Genomic DNA, 25245 nt, shown 5'->3' on the forward strand with positions numbered 1-25245 from the left:
AGTTTTAACTGCCATTCCTCTCTTGATGGGATAAATTCACTCTTCCAATACTTAGCTACTAGCAGTCTAGATGCAGTCACTGTGTAGAGGAATATTCTCTTGCTTTCTTTTGGAATGTTATTTGTTAAGATCCCTAGTAAGAATGCTTCTGAGGTTTTTTGTAATGTAAATTTTGATATTTTTGTTAATTCCTCGTAGGTCGTGTCCCATATTTTTTGATTCCTGGACACATATGGAAAAAGGTTCCCTCATATAATTTGCATCTCCAAAATTTATTATCATAATTTTTAGTCATTTTGGCTAATTTTGAAGGGGTTAAATACAGTCTAAATTGCATTTTCATAAACTTTTCTTTAATTACGTAACATGCTGTGAATCTTAGATTCTTTCTCCACAGGTCTTCCCATTTTTGTGATTCTATAGGATAACCCAGATCTTGCACCTACTTTAGTATCACTCCTTTTACTTTTGGAACTGCAAATCCACGTCTGTCTCTAATCTCTTAGTAATTTTATTCCAGGTTTTTTACCCTGCCAAATGAATTTTGCCACTCTTTAAAACATTTAACTCCACTGATTATTGGTAATGTTTGGAATTGGAATAACATCTTTGGTAGCACTGTCATTTTAATTATGGACATCTTGCCCCACAGTGACAGATTTAACCTCCCCCAAATCTCCAAATCTTTTTTTATTTCTTTCCATTTTTTTACATAATTGTAATTGTAGAGGTTTATATTTTTTGTTGTGATCCAGATGCCTAGGTATTTCACCTTATTTGTTATTTTTAATGCTGTTCTAGTTTACAATCCTCTTTTTTCTTCTTCACACATGTTTTTCACTAATAATTTTGTTTTTTCTTTGTTTAGTTTAAAGCTGAGACTCCTGAATTCATCCATTTTTATCAGTGTTTCTAATATGCTCTCTATTGGGTTCTCGGTGGTTATGATGATGTAATCTGCAAAGGCTTTGAGTTTATAAAATCTGTTGCCCAAATAAATACCTTTTATTTTTGGTTCTTTCCTTATAGCTGTTACTAATGTTTCTAATATGGTGATAAATAAAAGTGGTGAGAATGGACAGCCTTGTCTATTCCCTTATTCAATGTTAAATGTTTTCGTTAGTTCATTATTTATGATTAATTTTGCTTTCTGGTTATCATATATTGCCTTGATTCCGCAATATATTTTATTTCCTAATTTCATTGCATCAATGGTGTTCAACAAGAAATCCAATGATACATGATCAAATGCATTTTCAGTGTCCACTAACATCATTGCTGATCTTTTATTCCCACTTACCCCCAAATATTCTAATAAACTGATAATTGTTCTTGTATTGTTACGGTATATATTTGTCTTCCCGGGAGGAAGCCAGCCCGGTCTTCGTTAATTAGTCTATTTAATATATTTTTTAATCTGTTTGCAAGTATTCCTGTAAAAAATTTGTAATCCAAATTTAGTAATGAAATTGGTCTATAGTTTTTGGTATTCATCAGATCTGCTCCTTGTTTCGGGATCAAGGTTTTTAAGGCTTCTTTCCATGACTCTGGTATCTTCCCATTCTCTAATATATTGCTCATAATCTTTTTCAGGGTTGGAAGTATGGCCTCTTCTAAAGTTTTTTTAATTGTAACTAATTGAAATTCAATCTTGGCCCAGAGATTCCCCAACTTTTTTTTTTTTTTATTACTTGTAGTATTTCTTCTATTTTGATAGTTGAATTTAAATATCTATGTTCCTCTTCTAATATTACCAGTAATTTGTTTTGTTGTAGATAATCATTTATTTTATTCTCATCTTTATCTTCTGATTTGTACAGTTTTTTATAATAATTTACAAAGCACTGTTTTATTTTTTCTGGGTCTACTATCTCTTCCCCTTGATCTATTATTTTACCTATAATTTTATCTTTTTGCCTTTTCTTTATTAACCAGGTTAACATCCTGCCGAGTTTGTTGGCCAGGGTTGGAAGTATGGCCTCTTCTAGTTTTTTTAATAGTAACTGTCAGGGAACTGACATCAGAGAGAAAAGCGGAGGCAGGGCTCCAGAGCGATGCCGGAGAGGGAACCAGTCGGGGGGAAGGAATTCAGCGTGACACCAATAGAGAGGAGAGGGAGATGGAGGAATCGGTGTCAGGGCTCCGAGACCCTTCAACCGAGACCAGCGGAGAGAGCGCTGGCACGCCCTTGCCGTCCCCTTACCTGCGCAGATGCGTTCCGCGCAGGGAACATTGGCGGAGACTTGGGTTCAAACAGCTTTTATGCTTACAGATAGGTAGCCGTGTTGGTCTGTCATGGTCAAAACAAAATAAAAAAATTCCTTCCAGTAGCACCTTAAAGACCAACTGAGTTAGTTCTAGGTATGAGCTTTCGTGTGCATGCACACTTCTTCAGATACACTGAAACAGAAGTCACCGGACCTTTCTATATAGTGAGAAGGTGGGGAGGGGTATTACTCAGAAGGGTGGTGGGAATGGGTGATTGGCAGATAGCTGCGATGAGCCTGTTGACGACTCTTAACGACTGCAATAGGTCTAACAGGAAAAAGCAAGGGGTGAGAAGGTGAAAAATGGCTTCTCATTCTGTATGACCCAGAGCTAGGCTTTAGAATATATATTTTTGTGCATTATATTGATTTTGTGCATTATATTGATATCAGCTTTTCCTCTGCTTAACTTGTTGAGACTAATTAAATGCCCTCTGAGCTACCAACTTTGAATCCCCAACACATTTTTAGATATAGAATCATAGAATCTTAGAGTTGAAAGGGACCCAAGGGTCATCTAGTCTACTCCTCTGCAATGAAGGAATATTAACTAAAGCATCCATGACAGATGGCCATCCAGCCTCTGCTTAACCTTGTACCTATGGGACCGCCTCTCTTGGTATGCCCCACGGAGGACCTTGCGGTCTGCAAATAGCAACATCCTAAAGATTTTGGGCCCCAGGGAGATCAGACTGGCCTCGACCAGAGCCAGGGCCTTTTTGGCCGTGGCCCCGGCCTGGTGGAACGCTCTCTCACAAGTGACTAGAGCCCTGCGGGATTTGACATCTTTCTGCAGGGCCTGCAAGACGGAGCTGTTCTGTCAGGCCTTTGGTCAGGGTTCCGTCTGACTCATTTTCTCCTTGTATAAGAACAAGCATGAAAAATAAAGAAAAAGAGATAAAGGGAATTACATTAGGCAAGGATGTTTTCAAAATTAAAGCTTTTGCGGACGATATTATATTAACAACCGAGGAGTCAGAAAGCAGTTTAATGAAAGCATTGAGGATAATGAATGAGTTCGGGAAAGTAGCAGGCTTCAAGATAAATATGTCAAAAACAAAACTTATGGTAAAAAACATACAGGAATTAGAAAAGAACAAATTACAGAGGAAATTAGGTTTGGAAATTGTTACAAAACAAAAGCAAAATATTTAGGTATAGAAATGACGATGAAAAATATTAATCTATTTGGAAACAATTATGAAAAAGCCTGGAAGGAAATTAGAAGAGATCTAGAAACCTGGAGTAGATTAAAGCTGACATTAATGGGGAGAATATCTATAATTAAAATGAATGATTTACCCAAAATGATATATATGTTCCAAACAATACCAATAATAATTAAAGAAAATTGTTTTGATGAATGGAGAAAATATCTAACAAAATTCATATGGCAAACCGAAAAACCACGCATAAAGTATAAACTATTAACAGATAAAAGGGAGAGAGGAGGACTCGCATTAGCGAATTTAAAATTATACATAATGGCACATAATGGCTTCAAAAATCATATACGCAGAAATTTGTTGTTGAAAGTTTGGAATAAATATAAACAGGTATTAGAGCCACAAGTCCCTTTATGGATCTCTCCATTAGAAGCCCATGCAGTTAAAAAACTCAGTATGAATCCGAACTGGGCAACATATATACAAATACTGGAAGAAGACCAAGGAAAGTTAAAATTAAAAACATATGAAGAATTAAAACAATATGGGATGGATAATTGACAATATATACAATTAAAAAGTGTGTTTAATGCAGATCAAAGAAAAGGTTTCGCCAAAGAACAATTAAATTGCTATTTAGCACCATTATATTACAAAACAATAGGAAATAATTATTGAAAATTTACACTCTATTATTGGACTATGATTTGATGGATGAAGAGGTAAAAGGAACAATGGCCAAATGGGTAAAAGATATCAGCCACACTATATATTTAGAACAATGGGAGAAACTCTTGTGTGAGAATGTCCGCTTTACCACCTGCTATACGATAAAGGAAAAATTTTGTTTAAATGTTTTACAGGTGGTATTTAATTTATAATTAAAATCCAACCTTTGTTGGAAATGTAACAAAGAACCTGGGACGATAATTCATATGTGGTGGGGTTGCAAGGAAATAAAGAAGTTTTGGGGACTAATACATGCGGAACTTAAGGAAATGCTTAAAAAACCCTTGATAAAAAATCCTGAAGCTTATCTGTTAGGAGTGGTAGGCAAAGACATACCACATATGAAAAAATAAAAAATTCTATGCAACAACAGCTGCCAGGGTAGTGATTGCCACTAAATGGAAATCTCAGGACACACCAACAAAGGAAGAGTGGATTAAGTGAGTATATAGAATTGGCAAAATTAACTTCAATTATAAGATATCATTCAAATCAAAAGTTAAGAATGGAGTGGAAGTATTTTGAAGATTGTATGTCAAAATATTGTTCTAAAAATGACATGCTAATAGGCTAGAATAAAAATGTAAGCAATAACAAAACCAATAAAGAAAGAAGGAAAAATCAGAATTTAACAAAAATAATTTATTCTACAATGCAAGGAAAAAAAGGTAGAAAGAAATATAAAGAAGTGGAATTGCTGTGGAGTGAAGTAGAGGGTGGGTGGTGGGTTTTATAATTAAGTGTATAATTATGCATCTGTTGTAATTTAGATATTATATTTTATGTGAGGGAATCATTGGGAATTTTGGTTATTATGTGTATATGTTAAGTTTCAATAAAGATCTTTGGGGGGGGGGAGCATGAAGGAGGTTCCCAGCCCACTCAAAGGTGCTTATAATATCAGTGGAAATCAGTGGTTACAGTTGGTAACCGCTTTCAATTTTACCCTGAAGATTTCCACTTGTCCAGTTTTAATTTTAATTTGTTTGAATTAATTGTGGGATGTATCTTAATTTATTGATCGCTTGGTTTTATGCATATTGTCTTATATAATGTGAGCCGCTCTGAGCCCAGCTTTGGCCATGGATGGCAGGATACAAATAAATTATTATTATTGTTATTATTATTAAACACCTTCACAACCTCTCAGGGGAGACTGTTGAACTGTCAAAACAGCTCTCACTGTCAGAAAGCTCTTCCTGATGTTGAGTTGGAATTTCCTTACTTGCAACTTGAAGAGTGGCTATGGAACCCTGTCATATGGGTGGAGTATAAATTAAAAAAATGATGATGATGATGATGATGATGATTATAAGGCATTGGTTTGAGTCCTACCCAGCAGAGCAGGTGAAAATAAGCTTACTCCATCTTCCATGTGACAACCCTTAAGATATTTGAAATGGCTGTCATAACTCTTCTCAGTCCCCTCTTTTTCAGGCTGAAAATACCCAGCTTCTTTCACTCTTGCTCATAAGGTTTCCTTTCCAGACCCTTAATATTCATGGTTGCTCTCGTCTCCCCCAAGAACTTTCTGCTTTCATTCTTGCTTCACCCTCTCCCTCCCCACATCTAGTTCCGGCTTTTGGTTGCTTGTTTGAAGGGGCGGAGAAGTAATTTATTTTTGCGGGTGTGTGGGGGTTGAATCCTTGGTTGTCCTGTGGTTCCTTCCTTTTATTTCACATTGTTAGGATGCAGTCATTGTCATTTGACAGTGGTGTGGTTTGTTTGCTCCTACCGCGTTAAATCTGTACAGATGAGAAAGTTGTGGAGAGAAAGATCAGCTTTACTGAGGCATTATTGTGTTAAGGGTGCCCTTTAGGGACCTGCCAAGGCAGTATGCCTAGTAGGACTCGCATAGTTCCTCTTAGGCCTGGTACATGCATTTTGGCTGAACACTGCAGAGCAGGGTCTGGGTGAGCATTATGGGTTCATGCTCAAGGTTCAATATGCAAGGAGACAGTAATTTCCTCCCTATCCTTTGCTGGGGAGCCAGTTGCATATTCCTTAGGATCTGGAGAGATGGTTTCCTCCCACAATTAGCTAAAAATCCTTATCTGCCCTTACTTCTGATCCCAGAAAGAAATTACATATTGTGCTTCTTTAGCTGGAAAAAATGGGATTTTTTAAATGCTACTGGGTCTGACTCCTTTAGCTTTTTCCTATTCCTTTAGCTATAACATAATGTATTCCTTTGTTTTTGTTTTTTCAACAGACCAAGACTGCACTTGAAAATCTTCGGGATAGACACCAAAAAATGCCAGGAAGTATATTAAGAGCTCTTTCAGAACGATTTGATAAGGATGACAAAACTAACTAGTCCATATAAAACAAACCATAGTTCTGTAATTGGAAAATTTAATAATTATGTAATTAAAACCAAATAAACATACAGAGAATTGTACTGGATTGTGTATGACTTATTTGGAAGGATTGCTAGCTCAGTAGCTCAGCACCTCCTGTCTATGCAGAAGTTTTCGAAGAGGTGCAAGTCCTTTCTTGCCCTATCCTGCAAGACTCCCAGAATGCCCCTTTTTGAGGACTTACACTGCTAGAGTCAGAATCAAAGTGTGTAATGGGAAACATGAAATAATGTTACACTTGAAAGAGTAATCCCTATAAATCAGCTGCATTAAAACAGTGACAATTCTTTTGTATTTGTAAAAGGCATTTTCTGCTAGTTATCCATTTTTATTTCCAAAAAGGACTTTATGCCAGGTTGTTTTTTTTGTTTTGTTTTTTTTTATAATATTTTTATTAAGTTTATGAAATACTGTATTTTTCTATTTCTGTCTTCATCTCTTTTTTCTGTATTTCATAAACTTTATGCCAGGTTGTTAATTCCACAAGTGAGTGAATTCAGCAATGGAGTCTGGATTCCCACCATCCCCCAAGTTTCCCCATGGCCATATACTCTCAATTTTAGACTGTTTTCTCCTTCAGTTTTTTACTGGAGAGAGAGAGAGAGAGAGAGAGAGAGAGAGAGAACGAACTGACACGCCCCCTCACTAGGGCAAGGTTAGAAACCCAGATATAAAAAGGCCAAATGGGACCTTAAACATGTGGTTGTGTTAACGGGAAAATCCGAGGGCTCCCTTGGACAAAAACAAAGACACCAGCCAGGATAACTTGGAGCAAAACAGCAGCCTGTAGGCTTGGCCTTTATTGAACTGTTGCAACAGGGTGCTCCCCTCACTTGCAGGAGAGAGGAAGGACCCATAAAAATGGTGTGCAAGGTCTTATAAAGATTTTTGAAATTGCCACCCTGTAGATCAAGACCACCCCCAGAAACATCATACATACATCACAGAAAGGAGGGGTTGAGGGAGTGGTTGTCCTGAGTGTCCTGTCACCTGGCTGGTTCCCCCTTTCCCCCTCCCCATGAGTACTTTCCAGGTGACAGAGGGGAGTTTGCAGTTTCCTGCCCCCAGAGGGAAGAGCTGATTATTGTTCTTTGTTCCAGTCCGTGCTGAATCCACTCCCATATGCAAGTTCTTTGTGATCTTGATGGTCTTCTGTCTAGGACCATCAGGGTTGGCATAGCAACTGGGCTGGGCTCCTGTGTATGTGCTGGTATGCTCAAGGGATTATGGTGGCCTGTATCAAACCTTCCCCATTTTGTAGTCCTTCCTTCATGGAGTAAAATAAAAGTGGAAGAGTGCAAATCCGATGTATGGTTGCTTTTCTATGAATTTATAACAGAAGCATAGCGTATGTAGTGTGTGAGTGTGAGTGTGTGTGGAGTTTGTACAAACTGAATGATTGGGGGGGGGGGGTTTCCTGCAACAGTTGCCACTACAATATGTCTCTTAGTTTTTCTGGGGCATCTTCAAGTCACACCAGGGTGCCATGGCCTTACACATTCACAGTGCTGACTTCTGCTATTTACTCACATGTAGGCCTAGGCAATGTACCAATACACCGCCCGGGTCTGGTATGAGGGGCAGACTATGATGACAGTTTCACTCAGCAGTATATTGCTGGTGAAACCGCCACATTCTGAGTCCTTCTGCTACCAGCGCCAAGGGAGAAACAAGCTGCAGCCGGGTGCTGGAGGCAGAGGGACTCAGAAGGATGAGTGAAACCTCATTGTCTGCTCTCATACTGGCCAAGGGAAAAACAAGCTGCATAGGTGAAACAGTTGCTCCTTCCTCTGCCTCTTTAAACTGCTTGGCTGAGACTGTTGCCCTCACCTCACCCAAGCAGTTTTACACAGCCCCCAACCCACCACTGATTGCAGGAGCTGAGCCAGCAGTGGGGTGGGGGCTCCATTAAGGTGCTCCACCTTCCCAGATGAGAAGGTGTCAAAGTGGGTTTAACACCAAACCTCGATGTTCAAAACCCAACACCACCCAGCCCTACTCAGGAGCAAGTCCTCCTGTGCAAAAGGAAGCTTACTCCCAGGTAAATGTGTAGGAGGTTTAAAAGCCTCATTTTTTCTTGAGGGCACAGAAATTAATAGCTTGGTTTATATATCGCATTAAACCATAAAAACAAATTATAGGGCAATAGCATGCAGCAGGTATTGAAAGTCCAATTTGTCATGTTATCTGAACCTGGGCTAGTGGTTTCTTTCATGCCAATAGTTTGGCATGAATGTTTATGCACATTGGGCCAATGTAAGTCGCTTAGGGTTGCCTTGGGCAAGATAAAGCAACTAACAGGCTTCCGGGTTGGTGCCCCCAGCAATGGCTGAGCTCTTCCGATCGGGAGGAACTTGCTCCGTGGAAAGTTGGGTCTGAACCGCCACGGCGAAGGCGGAGACCCATTGAAATCACAGGCGGAAGAAGCTTGTGAACCTGGGATTCGGCTGGCACCTTTTGCGCCTCCCCTACTCACGGGGAAACCCTGTTTTGTGGATCCAGAGCGACGTGGGGTGAGCGGCACGGTGGTTTGAATAGACCGGTTCTTTCATGGAGTGAAGCCGCATTGCTGTTGCCGGAGAGCGCTGACTTTTTCTTGTGGACAATTGGATTTTAAACAACAACCCCGTGAGTAAAATGGAAAATTGGATCTTTAAATATCTTAATTTGGCATCGAACGGGGAAGGTTCAAAACAGGAAGTCCGCCTTCCCCTTTTGTAAATAGACTGAAGCAAAGAGCTTACAAGTTAAGGTCTCGGAAAGCCTTATGCAAAGGATTAAATTCCATCAGTTGAAATTATTAGACCCCCCTTGGAAGCAGAAGAGGGGGGAAATTTTGGACTGTGTATCCTGCAGGAGAGAGTGATTAAAATTAAATTACCACTGCTCTGAACCTGGGAACGGGCTCCCAGTGATTGACGTTTCGGGAGAGTTCATTGACAGTGAAGAGAACGGATGTTGACAGTTAGTTAAATAAGAGAAATATATTGTTTCCATTGTCCGCTTCTGCGTTTAAAAGGGAGGAAAAGTATCTGAAAATTGAAACTATCTTTACTTTTTCATCTGTGTTGGAAAAGATTGATACAAGTGGAGACTGTTCCCCTCTAGAGGGAGCTTTTGAAACTGTTACAAGAGTGGAGCTGGGAAATCTCCAGCTGCTTGATAAGAACTGTGAGAACTAGAGATTGACCTTGGATATTCAAGAATGTCGACAGGAGAAGCCTTATGGACTGCATTTTCTAAGATAAGCCACTTGTTGGAACAGCTTCATAAAAAGATGGATGCTATGACTACTAAAATTGACATTTTGGAACCAAAAGTGAGCACTAATACAAAAATTATTCAGGATTTGGCAAAGGAATCTATTTCAACAGGACAAATTGTGGAAAAGGAAAAGGAGAAAGTTGCTGTTGTCAAACCTAAAGTAATACAAGGGGGAGCCTTAGCCTTACAGAGGCAAATTGAGGACTACAAGTTGAGGCCCTTTATGATTGAGACTAGAAAAAGTCAGATTGTGAAGATCGGAGCCTGGCCTGGACTAGAAAAGGAAAGTTGGAAAGATCCCTCTAGAATCATAGAATCATAGAATCATAGAGTTGGAAGAGACCACAAGGGCCATCGAGTCCAACCCCCTGCCAAGCAGGAAACTCTATGCAGGGATTAACTGACTTTTGGAATATAGACTTGGGTCAGGAGGAGATTGGAGTTCTGGGGGCCTTTGGATTTGGAGGAATTTTGAAACATGCCCGGAAATACTTTATGGATCCTAGTTTTAATTATGGAAATCTGGCTGACCTGTCGAGAAGGAATAAAAGTATCGTTGGATTGGAGTTTCCCCGAGATCTGCTCTTTAACATCAAAGAATATGAAGAAGACTGGCAGAAGGGACGTGGAAAAGAGTTAAGAGGCTCGGACATAAGATCTCCAGGTTGATGGACTGCATGGAGTTGACGGAAGTGGCTGGTAGAGTCCGAGACTGAGGAAAGGAGAAGGTGGAAGAAGATTGGAAATTTAAAGTCTATATATAGAAATATTGTAAAATTAATGAGTGATAGAAAAATGTTGGAAGGAAATTTTATGGCTTTAGCTGAAATGCTATAAGGAGTTAAGCTTAAATAAGTATACTAATTTTAATGGAAATAAGATTAAAAATATGTTAAGACATTTTATATGATAGAAAATAGAGAAAGATGGAAAGGAACTGCTGAAACAATTAATGGAAGTGGAATACAAAGAGGGAGGTGAGAGGAGGTCAATGATACAAGGGAATGAAAGATAGAATATGGAAAAGGTGTGATGTATGTTTTTAAATTGTTTTTGTTTGGTTTGGTTTAGTTTATTGTGTTAGTTTAATGTGTTAAGGTTGTGTTTTGTATTATTTATGTATTGTATTGTTTTTTCTCTTTTTTGTTCTTTTTTTTCTTTTGTCTTCTTTTTTCCTTTTCTTTTTTGTAAGCTTTAAAAGTAATAATTTTTTTTTAAAAAAAGATAAAGCAACTAACAAATCTAACAAACAAACAAACAAACAAATGTAAATAAACGGTAATAAATAAATAAATAAATGGTACTTACTGAGGGAGAGATTTGGATCACAAATGAACCCGCCCTGCCCGTTCTTGGGGCTGGTGTATCTGCTGGAGGGGACATTTCTTAGTTGCAGATATCCACCTTATCTTCCTTCAAGATCCTCAGAGTATTAGCACCATTATACAGATGGTTGACAAGGCCAGGAGTGTCCTATCTTGACTGCTTGGTTACATTCATGCCAATGAGGCCAGCAGCACCCAAGCAGCAAAGAGCTTACTTTTCTATGGGTGGGCTAAGTGCCTCTGGTTTCTCAGCACCACCCAGCAGAAGTCCCCCCAATGGGGCATTCTGGGGGAGGCCTGAAGTGGAGGCTCTTCACAATAGGAAAAGCACTGCTAGGGAGGAGTTGCACTGGTGTTAAAAGGAGCTTCTCAGTCTTTCGGATGAATCTGCGGTCTCAGGTAAGGCTGCCTCAAGCTGTTTGCGCCTACATACTTAAGAATACTTAAGAACATTAGAACATTTAAGCATACTTAAGAACATTAGAACATTAAGAACATTAGAACTTTTACAAAACTAACCAGGGATGTTTGTTGAGATTCCTGCATTGCACGGGGTTAACAAGACGACCCCTGGGTCCCCTCTGAACTCTAAACTTTAGGATTCTATGAACAAAAGTTTTTACTTACATTCCTGGTAAGCCTAAATTGCCTTTAATTCAGTCACCTCTATGGAGAAGCACCTGAAATCCTGTCTGCTGCACTTTTTCGATGTCTGATTTCCAACCGTATTGAAACACGTCTCTTTATGTGGTGATGTCAAGAAACTGTGAAAGGTGTGCCATCTGTATGAAGAAACTAAGCATTGTGAAAAAGGCTTAGGGCCCCGGCTGCTTGGAAGTTGTAGTCATTTGTAATCAAACATGAAATATGGAGTCACACCTACAATAGCATTCATATGGCACAATAACATATTGGGTCACAGAGTAAAGGTAGCTATCTCCCATCCTGCCATGCTGATTTTACTGCAGGCAGCTGGTTGAAAAGCTTCTTCAGGAGTTGCCCCTGCAGTATGCATTGCTTGATCAGGAGCAAAAAAGTTCCAGGTTGACATGCTTTGACATCAAAGGGTCTCTGGTATTCGGTACATGTTCAGTATTGTCAGGTGGAGGCGAAAGAAGTTCAGCATGCATTTGTCAGTTGTCAGAGCAATGTTTGCATACACATATGATGGTCTGTTTTACTCTCTTTTCGAGAGGAGAGGTATTCCTTGTAACAGAGAAGTAGTATTTTCCTACATTAAGCAGGATTTGTCAACGGGGGAGAAATAATGTGATGCAGTCATGGACACATAAAAACAAATATCCATGCGAAAAGGCAAACAGAACCAAAAAACAAGAAACCCCACACGTTTCTGATTTTCCCTAATGGATTTCTGCCTTCCCACTCCCTTGCAGAGACCTGAACAAGCCATGTTCTGTCTCTTGTGTTGGGCCTGTCTGGTGTACTTTTTCGTAGGCTAAATTTGAGCTGTATTGAGAAACATCTCTTTACATGGTGGTTTCAAGAAACTGTGATAGGTGTGCCATCTGTATGAAGAGACCAAGCACTGTGAAAAAGAGAGAAGGTTTAGGGAGCCAGCTGCTTGGAAGTTGTGGTCATTTGTAATCAAACATGAAATATGGAGTCACACCTACAATAGCATTCATATGGCACAATAATATATTGGGTACACAGAGTAAAGATAGAAATTGTGACAAGTGCGTTTGCTCCCTTTGATGGTAGCTTCTCTCCAAGCCAGGTAAAATATGTATGTTGTGTATTACACAACCTTAACAACATGTTCTGTTGCAATATTGAATCCTAGTGCATAAGTGAAAGCTCTTACATTGGCATGTGACTCTTTAATTCAACAGCAAATGAGGATTTCATTAACGCTACTGGGTTAGAATACTGAACCTCAAGTAATCATCCTCAGAAACCAAGTCTACTCCAATAAACCTGACCAGTCACTTGTGCTCCAGGCATTTTCTGAGATCTCCAATACCATCTTTTTGATCACTGAAATTAAATTCTGCCATGCCGATTTTACTGCAGGCAGCTGGTTGCTTGATCAGGAGCAAAAATTTCCAGGTTGACATGCTTTGACATCAAAGGATCACAGAGACATTAAAAACAAATATCCATGGGAAGTAAAAGGAAAATAGAACAAAAAAACATAGGTTTCTGATCTTCCCTAGTCACTTCATGAATCACTTGAAGAAGAGTTAAAATCAATTAAAACTCATTAAAACAGCTTAAAACCTACTAAAAGGCAGATAAAAACCACAGGCCTTTGAGAGAGATGTTGCCTTGCAAGCTGCTGAGTCCTTTCCAGGCACTGTCCTACTTCATCGCCTGACACTCCTGAGAATATGAGGGTGCCCTGTTTGCTTCAGTGTTGAGGATGACACTTAAGAGCCAACCTGTCAAGTGCCTACCTTAATTCCCAATTCCATATCAAGACTTTGACAGAAGTGGTGAGCATGCCAACTTGAAAATTCCTGAGAGTATTCAGGAATCCATCAGATACCATAAGTCTCTGGGAACTGACCGCCTTAATGGATCCCCCCGCCTTATAGAGGGGCACTGCATCATCACTTCAAATTTCACCATCGAATTATCCATCTCAGACAATGGGCTCAGCACAAACCTCCCTACTAATGAATTTCTGTCTTCCCCCTCCCCTGGAAAGACCTGAACTAGGGTATGTTCTGTCACTTCTGTTGGGCCGTTAATTTACTGAGATAGTCTCATGGTTGCCGCAGAGGCCATGAAGTCTGAGCTGACCCAGCACCTACAGATTATCTCCCTCCCTTTAGACAGTGAATTCTCAAACTTATTGTGAAAGTGAGCTGAAAGGAAGAGATTCCTTGCCAGTGATGGGAGATTGAGGATTGGAGTGATTGTTCTGTGATATTATGGCAGTGTACAATGTTGTAGTGTAATTTTTAATTGTGTTTGAAATGTATCATTGTAATTTGTTTTAATATTAAATAAATGTGCAAAAAATGAACAAATACCTCATCACAGGGATCTCTGAGAAGTGTAGCTCTGTGGGGAAAATAGGGAGTCTCCTAACAACTCTCAGCACCCTTATACCACAGCTCCCAGAATTCTCTGGAAGAAGCAATGGCAGCTTAAAGTAATATTGTATTGTTGAAAATATGGGCTAGCTAGCTGGGATGGGATGAATGAATGCTCCAGAGGTAAGGTAAATGGGACTTTGCATTGTGTAGTGCTGGATGCTGCTCTTAAAGAGGCAGCAGTGTGTTGACTCCTCAAGAAGCCCTCTCTAGACCTAAGAGAGAGCAACAACTATAGTAGGTGGAGAGGGTGGTTGTGGAGCAGCTGCAGGTGTTTCTGGGTGAAACTGGTAATCTAGATCCATTAAAATCTATGTTCAGACCTAAATTTAGAACTGAATCAGCTTTGGTCCCCTTGATGGATCATAAAATAGACCAACTGTAGGGCCAGGTTTGAAATATAGTCTGCGCTCCTGTAATGTGTTTTATGTGGAGCTGCCCTCGGGCCTTATCAGGAAGCTCCAGGGGCCATAGAATAGGGTGGCTTAGATTGCTGATGGAGGCATCTGACCAAGATTATGTGACACCATGGGGTAATTTGACCCTCACTGAGAGGAGCATTGTTTCCCCTTACATAAATATTTCCTTACATCTTTAAAGAAACAAGAAAGCAAAATAAGTGGAAGAAGACTGAAAGGGAATATGAGAGAGATAGGGTGCCAATTGTATTATTTAGGAACAGGCTTGAATTTTGAATTTTGTTTTTCCACTGAATATCATATGCTAATACTTCATATTACAATGGGGATCTTAGTTATATTAAATGAAACCCACGTACATGAAAATTATAATTTTAGATTATTGATTAAAATATTTTAGTGGAAATCAACCCATGTCTTCTATCTGTTAAGTGTCATATTTTGTTCAATAAAATATATGCTTTTGGAAGTGTCCAAATGTACAATTGTGTATGCACGGTACTTAACACTTTGGTATTTATAGCCACTTGAGCAAAACCTTTCCATTTTTTCATAGAAGTTGGTATGATTTAAGTACTCCTTTAGATGGACATTGCGAGAAACAGGACGGTGGGCTATAGAGGCCTTTGGCCTCATCAACAGGATTCTTCTTATATCCTCCCAGAAGACTGCTAAAAACCCTCCAAGTATTCCTGTTCTCCAGGGACAGTCCCGGATTTACACACACCATCCTGGTAGGGTTTCTGATTGGATCCTGGAATGCCCCGCTTTTCCTTAGGGTGTTCCTATTTTCATTTGAGAAATGAGAATTTCAATTTGAGAAAGTTTGGGTCCCAAGGATGAAACCCTGTAGCTACTTATGACATGGTCAATGGTGCATCTGTCTGGGAAACAGCTTTCTCACTTTGTATATAGTAATTCAGAAGATGGTCTAAAGATGCCTGATGTTGGCGCTCCTAGGGATGTGGAAGAAATGTGCTCCTGGTCCTGGATAGCTCTTCCCCAAAGAAGTGCTCTGTATAGAAGGGTAATACTGTCCTTCACATAAATAAAAAGTCTCTAAAACATTTAGTATGATATCATGTTAAAGGCTCAAACACACATAAAGCTTAAAGTAGATTAGAAGAGCAAAATAGTTCAATCAAAGACTGGGCAAAAATGTTTCCATCTGCGTCCAAAAGGAAGCAAGGAATGAATATTCCAGGAGAGGAGAAGTTCCCTCCTGCCCCCATTAGTTCTGTGACCACCACAGAGAAAGTCCTGTTCCTCTTGGATGCTCTCCTGGCATCCAGAATGCTGGAACACAGAGCTTTGTACTTGATCTTAATTTCATTTCCCCCCTTCCGAAACACACTGTTTTCTTCCAATAAAATATTGTGATATTTTATTTACCTTTCAACAACGTAATATTTATTTGTTGCCATTTGTATTATTTTCAGGTTATGAAATTATTGGCTTGGAACATCTCCCTAAAGGACCAGGGATTGTTATTTTTCATCACTCAGTTTTTCTCCTTGGCTATTCCTACTTTGTGGAAAAAGTTTATCTAGAGAAAGGGAGACCGTGCCATACAGTAATTGATCATGCCCTTTATGGGGTTCCAGGTAAATTATTTAAATTAAAATTGTGCTTTTTTACATAAAAACGTGTGCAAATTTTGACATAAAACAGTGCCGTAATCAGGAGATGAAAAGACAGCTACAGGAGACAAGACATCTACACTGATCAGTGCCCAGAGCTCCAACAATAGGTCAGCTAGGTCATGGGCTGTTAGGGCAGACCGAGTCTGGACCTGTTGGGTCCACCGCGAAAAGGAGATAAACACTCCAAAACCCCAAAAAGAGACTGAACAACTCATCAGCATGGCTCTGCCAATATTATTTTGACCTATAAACTTTATGTCCAGAAGCTCTGCATTGTTCAGCCCCCAGTACTAAGTTATTCCTGCGGTTTGGTATCATCACCCACAATGACCGCTCCCCGCCTAAAACAGGGGGCGCCCTTTGCGTGGACGCGCGCAGCCCCTAGATCTGGAGCGGCTCCAACAGCATAGGCTTGGCTTTGCCTTCCCCCAGGTGGGATACCTGGAGGTCTCCGCCTACCTCAGTCAGTTGTCCAATCCCACCTGGGGGAAGCGTTGCCAAGGAGACCAGGCCAGGTAGGGGAGAGATTACCTGCCCACACAATAGAGGGAGGATCTTACCTGGGAATCCTCACTTGGCTCCAGAGCTTCTCCCACCCTACCCACCCTCAGTTAATGTCTTATTTTGCAGGTTAACTTTTCTTCACAGGTTTTGCAGGTTAATTTTTCTTCACAGGTATGCGGGCACTGCTACGTTAAGGTCGCTGTTAAAGGGCCGGAAAGGAATTTCCCTGCATTGGCAGGTTTCACCTTTCCCATAGCAAAACGTCACAACTTTGGCAGTATCAGGCCTTGGGCGGAATCCTTAAGTCCATCTTCCTCTTTGCGGCGGCGATACCAGGGTTCCCCGTTAAAGGGGTTTCTGAAGGGAGGCTTTGACCGTACGCCGAAAGGTCGTCATTGCTCTCCCCTGCGGCAGCGGCGTAGCAGGGGTGGCTATCTCTGCTTGAACATATGTTCTCCAGAGCCGGCCCATCCCCCCCCCACACTGGATAACCCTGATGCTCCCTAGGTCCTCGGCTGGGGACTGGGGAGGGAGAACGCCCAATGCCTGAGCCAAGGTCTACCCACATTTGAAATTTAATAAAGTTGTGGCCAATTTAATCCCATAGCACGTTGTCTTGAGTCGTTATTCCACATGACGGGAGGGACCGCGCGGGATCTGGGGACTCCGCCTGTCCACGCAAAAATTCTACACTACTAATCCATATTGTTGGTTGCTTTGAAGTTCTGATGAAGTGCATTCTATAACGTTGGAGTGGATCAGTTCTGAAGTCCATTCAAATTCGTGCATTAAGATCTTGGAAATATAGAATCCAAATGGGCTGTGTCAATCTAGAATTTTAAAAGGAAGTGAAAAGCGCAGTGTTGCTTTGGGCCATTTACAGCCTCAATCTCTTCTCCCAATAATGTTTCAGGCATCTTATTTGAATCAGGCTGTTTCCAATAAAGCATGTAGGTTTGGATGTTTTGGCCCTTGATCACAGATTGCAGGTAAATGTTATCTGACCTCAAAACATAAATGAGAATGACATTTATACCCTAGTAATCGCAAGGTAATTCCTGTGTTTCCATGCAGAAATATTGTGCTTTCTCGTATTGTCTACATTCCTCTTCAGGGAATCGAACAATTGGGGTAATCTGGATAATTTGCTATCTGATATCTATGCTGTGACTACAAGCTCCCATATAATAATTCCTGCTGACTTTAATGCCAGAATAGGACAAGGATTAGGTGTCCAACTTGATGATTTCCCCAGGTACAATGAGTATTGCAAAAATCAGTCATTAATAAAGATGGATGTGTCTTATCCTGAAGAACAATTCAAAGTAGGGGAAACTACTTTAGAGTATGTTCACTAGCAAGCTTCCTGTGAAAAATTCACTGTATTCATACACACTTCGTGGTAACTGGGATAGGATGGGAGCTACAGCTAAGGAAAAGGGCAGAAACACACGTACATGCCCATGGCTTTCACAGCAACTCCAACCTATTAAGCAATGTGCAGTGATCCCAGGAAGTATGCCTCCCCCAAACACATGGACAATCAAGCACTCTCACGCACAGCTTTTATGCCCCCATGTGACACTGCAAGCAAACACTTGTGGCATCCTTTCTACACAGTGTTCATGGAAGCTCCACTGCCAAACCCCCCACATCATCTTCCCCTGCATGCAAACAGCAGCCACACTAGGAAACTATGACACCACACATAGGTCAATTTTAAAAATAAAGCAAAAGAAGTGAGGTGAGAGCCCAAACACGCCCAGTAGCACAGAGAGTTCTGTTGAGGGGCATTTCACTGGGTAAATTAATGGAGCATCTGACCTCCTGTCTGGGTGAAAAGATGGGCTTCTGCTGGTGGAGGCAGGTTTCCACCAGCATGGGTTCCTCTCTGTGTTCTATCATCTATCTATCATCTATCTATCTATCTATCTATCTATCTATCTATCTATCTATCTATGATCTATCTATCTATCTATCTATCTATCTATCTATCTATCATCTATCTATCTATCATCTATCTATCTATCTATCTATCTATCTATCTATCTATCTATCATCTATCTATCTATCATCTATCTGTCTATGTGTGAATGTCCACTGTATCCAAAACCCATGCAGCCTATAGGGATTGAAGATTGAAGATTGTCCAGCAAGACACCATGGGCTGTATTTTTATCATGATGCAAACTTGAATATCCATCTATTGTACTAGAGACTTGACTTGAGGATCACTTGTCCAAAAGGTGGTCACCTCAGCACTCAACCTCATTCTGTGTGCTTTCCCAAAAAAGGCTGTGAACAAAAGAGGAACTAGCATAAAGTTCCCATTCCATGAAATCCTAGTTGATCCGCAATAGAGCAATATCTTTGGAATAACGACACATGTATAGTATCCACGCTATTTCCTCAATAAGAGCCATATAAAATGCATTTTTCTATTTGGGGCTTTCTTTTTCAGGGAAGAAAGTATGTTTTGATTTGATATACTTGAAAGATTTCAAGAAAGCTGAATGTGTGGAAATTCTGAAGAAAGCCCATTTATTGGGCATAGCACCTGGTGGAGCTACAGAAGCAAACTTTAGTAATGACTACAGCTTAATGTGGGGTAACCGTACAGGTTTCGCTCGGCTAGCTTTGGAGGCAAAAGTGGTGAGTGATCTTTGGGCAATTTGCATTGTCCTCACAATTATCCTGGATATGACGTAATGTGTTGACATCCTTGATTTAGCATCCTCCATAGCTAAGGATGGCAAATATCCTGTTTCAGGGTCAAATGTTATCTGGAGAGCCATGGTTTCCCCACCCCTGCTTTTTAAAAAAGGTACTGAAATCAATAACGTATAAAAAGAAAAATGGCCTTTGCCCCCTTTTCTCTCTCTTCAGTTCCTGAAAATCTGGGCAACAACTGGTGAAGTTTCTTCATCTGAGATATTTGAAAAGATATTTTGAAGCCAATTGCATAATCTATGACTTGCTTCTCCTAATAATCCCAGATGTGAAGCATTCTTCTTTGTCCTTAACAAAAATAAAGGTGGGGTGGTCAGGACGAAGTAATTACAGTGGTGCCTCGCAAGACGAAATTAATTCGTTCCGCAAGTCTTTTCGTCTTGCGAGTTTTTCGTCTTGCGAAGCACGGTTTCCCATAGGAATGCATTAAAAATCAATTAATGCGTTCCTATGGAAACCGCCTTCAGACCAGGTCCGGGGACAGTCTGTCCCCCGACCTCTTCTGAAGGCCGGTGGGGGGCGAAAGTCTTTGTCCCCCCTGCCTGCCTTCCCGGGGGCTTTTAAATCGCCCCGGGACAGCGGAAAATTCCTCCGCTGCCCCGGGGTGATTTTAAAATGCTGGCGGGCGGCAGCGCTGCCGCCCGCCAGCATTTTAAGATCACCCCAGACAGCGGAGGAATTTTCCGCTGTCCCGGGGCGATTTAAAAGCCCCCGGAAGGCAGGCAGGGGGGACAAAGACTTTCGCCCCCCACCGGCCTTCAGAAGAGGTCCTGGACCTCTTCTGAAGGCCGGTGGGGGGCGAAAGTCTTTGTCCCCCCTGCCTGCCTTCCCGGGAGAGCGGAGAAACGCAGCGCTGCGTTTCTCCGCTCTCCCGGGAAGGCAGGCGGCGGGGGGGGGGGAGAGCAAAGACTTTTGCCCCCCGCCCGCCTTCAGAAGAGGTCCAGGACCTCTTCTGAAGGCGGGCGGGGGGCAAAAGTCTTTGCTCCCCCCTGCCTGCCTTCAAAAGCCATCCGGGATAGCGGGAAGCGCTTCCCTGCTATCCCGGACTGCTTTTAAAATGCTGGCGGTGGGGAGCAAAGCCTTTCGGCCCCCGCCGGCCTTCCTGGACCTCTTCTGAAGGCCGGAGGGGGGGAAAAGGCTTTGCTCCCCACCGCTAGCATTTAAAAGAGGTCCCCGGAGATTTCCCTATGGGCTTTCTTCTTGCGAAGCAAGCCCATAGGGAAATTCGTTTTGCGAAGCGCCTCCAAAACGGAAAACCCTTTCGTCTAGCGGGTTTTCCGTCTTGCGAGGCATTCGTCTTGCGGGGCACCACTGTATCCAGTTCTCGCCTTTCTTTCATTTTTGTTTCATCTTTCATTCTTCTAGCCCATCATCCCAATTTTTACACAAAACAGTTGTGAAGCATACAGGAGCTTGGGAAAGACAAGTGAGTTAAATATCTTATGTTTGCGTGGACAGGCGGAGTCCCCAGATCCCGCGCGGTCCCCCCGTCATGTGGAATAACGACTCAAGACAACGTGCTATGGGATTAAATTGGCCACAACTTTATTAAATTTCAAATGTGGGTAGACCTTGGCTCAGGCATTGGGCGTTCTCCCTCCCTAGTCCCCAGCCGGGGACCTAGGGAGCATCAGGGTTATCCAGTGTGTGTGTGGGGGGGATGGGCCGGCTCTGGAGAACATATGTTCAAGCAGAGATAGCCACCCCTGCTACGCCGCTGCCGCAGGGGAGAGCAATGATGACCTTTCGGCGTACGGTCAAAGCCTCCCTTCAGAAACCCCTTTAACGGGGAACCCTGGTATCGCCGCCGCAAAGAGGAAGATGGACTTAAGGATTCCGCCCAAGGCCTGATACTGCCAAAGTTGTGACGTTTTGCTATGGGAAAGGTGAAACCTGCCAATGCAGGGAAATTCCTTTCTGGCCCTTTAACAGCGACCTTAACGTAGCAGCGCCCGCATACCTGTGAAGAAAAATTAACCTGCAAAACCTGTGAAGAAAAGTTAACCTGCAAAATAAGACATTAACTGAGGGTGGGTAGGGTGGGAGAAGCTCTGGAGCCAAGTGAGGATTCCCAGGTAAGATCCTCCCTCTATTGTGTGGGCAGGTAATCCCTCCCGTACCTGGCCTGGTCTCCTTGGCAACACTTCCCCCAGGTGGGATTGGACAACTGACTGAGGTAGGCGGAGACCTCCAGGTATCCCACCTGGGGGAAGGCAAAGCCAAGCCTATGCTGTTGGGGCCACTCCAGATCCAGGGGCTGCACGCGTCCACGCAAAGGGCGCCCCCCGTTTTAAGTGGGGAGCGGTCATTCTTGGTTGAGCAAGAGATCCAATTTCAGGCAATATACATTTTAATAATAGACTATTTTTTTTTAAAAAAAAAACCAATTATCTATTTCCTACCTACTAACAGAGTTTATCTGTGCTGCCTGCCTCAGTACTGAGTAAATATGCCTTTGTTTAGTTTTCTATTAGATTTAAAACAAAGCAGTAATCTATAAGAGGGGTAGGAAGCCCAGCATAGACAGGAACAGATCAGGAAACAAACCATATTTTGCAGTCTGTTGTACAACTTATGATCCCAATTGCCAAGAGATGAGAAGAGCTGATTGAATATGTTGCATGTCTTTCCCCAAGTACTCATATTATTTAACTCTTCCTCCTTGGGATGGATGGATTGCAATTGCTTAACAGAATGCTAACTAAGGTCCAATTTGATATGCAGTCACTTTCTTTTACAGGGCTGACAAAATGGCTGTATGAGAAAACTCGACGTGTACTCCTTCCCACTTATGGAGGACTTCCAGTGAAACTGAGGACATATGTTGGAGAACCCATCCCATATGATCCAAATATAACTGCCACAGAGCTGGCTGAAAAAGTAAGTGAACTCTATACTTGGAAATACAAAAACATAAGAATTTTTCCCTAATGTTTATCTCCTTTTTCAGTTCTAAATCGTATTCTGCACACTGACTTCCTCAATCTATACAGCCAGTGCTAGGCTTCATTATATATACTTTTGTGCATTATGTTCACCACTCAGTGGGTGCGGAAGGGGGAGTGTGGCAATCGTACAGAGCCTCTGGTCGTTTCACGGACTATTGACCTGTACACCACTGCTTTATTCTTCCACTGCCACCAACCAGGTATCTTCTGGTGAAATACTGAGTCTCAGTCAGGTTGTAAAGTCAACAACGAAGATTAAAGTTTATTGAAGAACAAACAAGTTTTAAATATAGTCAGAACGGTTTCTCAAATGCGTGCCCTGAACTAGATGTGGCACCATCTCACACTGTCACACTCTTCTCTCTCACTTCTATCCGTGTCTTTCACTCTGTCACAACCACTATGCCTATGTCTGACCCTCACTCCTCCATCTCCCCATGGTAAACCCCTGGCCTGAGCCTCAAAACCCGGTAGGCTCTGCCTCTGAGCTTTCTCATTAGTCAGTCTACATTAGCCATTTCCATCCCTCCTGTTCCATCCCTAATCACAAGGAATGGGCAAATGCCACAGGGAGTTTGCAGGCTCTTTTAATGGTGTTTCGATTATACAGTGGTACCTCTACCTATGTGCCCCTCTTATTACGTATCCTTCGGGATATGCACATGGCAAACACGGAAGGATATTTCCTGGTTTTCGCCCCGTGTGCATGCGCAGTAGCGCTCTGTCGCACTGTGCACATGCGCTGAAGCGCTCTATCACGTGTGCGCAGAACAGGCACCTCCGGTTGTGGAAACCCAACCAGAGCTCCGGAATGGATCCCATCTGCAAACGGAGGTACCACTGTACATGATTTCACTTAAATGTGTGGTTCTTCAGAATGTAACCCCCATGCAAATGGGGAGTAGCCTGCACTATATCTCTCCTTTTTAAATGTTTGTTAATCTGCTCTAAGAAGGCAATATCCAAGTCTTCAGTCTGTCTTGGTGGCTATAGCAGACACCCACAGTAAGGGTTACTGTAGTTCTGTCTCCTACAATTTTTACCTATATACTCTCAATCTGCTTTCCATGCTACAGATCATGAATTTTTGTACAAGTTTACACATCCATTCAATATAAAGCCCTTCCTGTTTAGTTCATTCCTTTTGAATAGGTTATACCCCTAAATTCCTACATTCCAGTCATGAGACTCATCAAACAAGGCTTCATCAATGCCTACCAGGTCATATTTGCCATCCTGTAGTAAAAGCTCCAATTCATCTTGCTTGTTTCCCATACTCTGTGCATTTGTGTAGAGACAATTGAAGCCATGAATCATTCCTTCCTGGTGCTTCCTTCTTGTAGTTTCTTGCCCTTTAGTGGGTTTCTGGAGCTCTACCTCCTGTGCATCTATATAGTTATGGCTTGTGCACCATCAACCTCTTAAATGAGATGCTGTTTTACAGAAGACATTTCAAACACAGAGGCCATTTCTAGGGTACTCTAGGGTATTATATTGTGTGACAATATCTTAGGTGTTCCTGCAGGGGGTGTCGAACTTCCCCCCTTTCTCAAGGAAGTCTTGGGAAGTGGACTTCCAAAGGAAGGGGGTTAAGGGAAGGAGCCTGTGGGGGTCTGATGGCTAAAGGGAAGGAGTTTTGGAACATGGTTTTTTATGGCTGGTTCTCCCCAAGCACTTTATGCTTTCATTCTTGCTGAACCCCCTCCCTCCCCACATCTAGTTTCAGCTTTTGGTTGCCTGTTTGAAGGAGCAGTAGTTTACTTTGGTGGGTGTGCAGGGGTTGATCCTTTGGTTATCCTGTGGTTCCCTTCTTTATTTCACATTGTTAAGATGCATTACATTGTCATTGGACAGTGGTGTGGTTTGTTTGCTCCTACCACAGGTGAGAAAGTTGTGGAGAGAAAGATTAGCTTTACTGAGGCATTATTGTGTTAAGGATGCCCTTGGAGGACCTGCCATGGTGGTATGCCTGGTAGGACTAACATAGGTCCTCTTAGGCCTGGTACATGCATTTTGGCTGAACACTGCAGAGCAGGGTCTGAGTGAGCATTCTGGGTTTCATACTCAAGGTTCAATATGCAAGGAGACAGTAATTTCCTCCCTATCCTTTGCTGGGGAGCCAGTTGCATATGCCTTAGGATCTGGAGAGATGGTTTCCTCCCACAATTAGCTAAAAATCCTTATCTGCCCTTACTTCTGATCCCAGAAAGAAATTACATATTGTGCTTCTTTAGCTGGAAAAAAATGGATTTTTTAAAAAATGCTACTGGTTCTGACTTCTTTAGCTTTTTCTTGTTCCTTTAGCTGTGACATAATGTATTCCTTTGTTTTTATTTTTTCAACAGACCAAGACTGCACTTGAAAATCTTCGGGATAGACACAAAAAAATTCCAGGAAATATGTTAAGAGCTCTTTCAGAACGATTTGATAAGCATGACAAAGCTAACTAGTTCATATAAAAACAAAATAAAAAAATTCCTTCCAGTAGCACCTTAAAGACCAACTGAGTTAGTTCTAGGTATGAGCTTTCGTGTGCATGCACACTTCTTCAGATACACTGAAACAGAAGTCACCGGACCTTTCTATATAGTGAGAAGGTGGGGAGGGGTATTACTCAGAAGGGTGGTGGGAATGGGTGGTTGGCAGATAGCTGCGATGAGCCTGTTGACGACTCTTAACGACTGCAATAGGTCTAACAGGAAAAAGCAAGGGGTGAGAAGGTGAAAAATGGCTTTGTCATGTATAATGAGATAAGAATCCAATGTCTTTGTTCAAACCAGGTCTCTCCATAGTTTTAAGTTTGGTGATAAGTTGCAATTCAGCAGCTT

At 41.7% G+C, this 25245-nt stretch overlaps 3 protein-coding genes and 1 long non-coding RNA gene across 6 annotated transcripts in view; 3 read left to right on the forward strand and 1 right to left on the reverse strand.

Moving 5' to 3' along the window:
- The window catches only part of LOC309349080, a 95315-nt gene extending 86499 nt beyond the window's left edge, over window positions 1–8816 (reverse strand). Inside the window, exons 1-2 of the long non-coding RNA XR_014159675.1 lie at window positions 6983–8816; window positions 6761–6866 (exon numbers count right to left, since the gene is read on the reverse strand). This is a non-coding gene — a long non-coding RNA (uncharacterized lncRNA). The remainder of the gene's footprint in view (window positions 1–6760; window positions 6867–6982) is intronic.
- Window positions 1–25245, forward strand: part of LOC309348882 (DGAT1/2-independent enzyme synthesizing storage lipids-like) — a 109276-nt gene that overhangs the window by 82153 nt on the left and 1878 nt on the right. For both annotated transcript variants that reach the window (XR_014159579.1, XM_081874680.1), the window contains exon 8: window positions 6375–6499. Coding sequence is in view for 1 of the 2 variants with exons in the window: in XM_081874680.1 (XP_081730806.1) it covers window positions 6375–6479 (105 nt within the window). In the remaining variant the exon portion in view is untranslated. The remainder of the gene's footprint in view (window positions 1–6374; window positions 6500–25245) is intronic.
- The window catches only part of LOC309348879 (DGAT1/2-independent enzyme synthesizing storage lipids-like), an 89570-nt gene that overhangs the window by 37875 nt on the left and 26450 nt on the right, over window positions 1–25245 (forward strand). The window lies entirely within an intron of this gene.
- LOC309349249 (DGAT1/2-independent enzyme synthesizing storage lipids-like) lies at window positions 14278–24885 on the forward strand (the record flags this gene model as incomplete). The annotated part of the gene is made up of 6 exons (XM_081874993.1): window positions 14278–14296; window positions 16032–16196; window positions 19201–19391; window positions 20835–20895; window positions 22210–22349; window positions 24763–24885. The coding sequence occupies 6 exons, from the start codon at window positions 14278–14280 to the stop codon at window positions 24865–24867; spliced, it is 681 nt and encodes a 226-aa protein (XP_081731119.1). The 3' UTR covers window positions 24868–24885.

The sequence above is a fragment of the Podarcis erhardii genome, assembly GCF_964252035.2.
Source record: "Podarcis erhardii genome assembly, chromosome: 8".
Taxonomy (NCBI): Eukaryota; Metazoa; Chordata; class Lepidosauria; order Squamata; family Lacertidae; genus Podarcis; species Podarcis erhardii.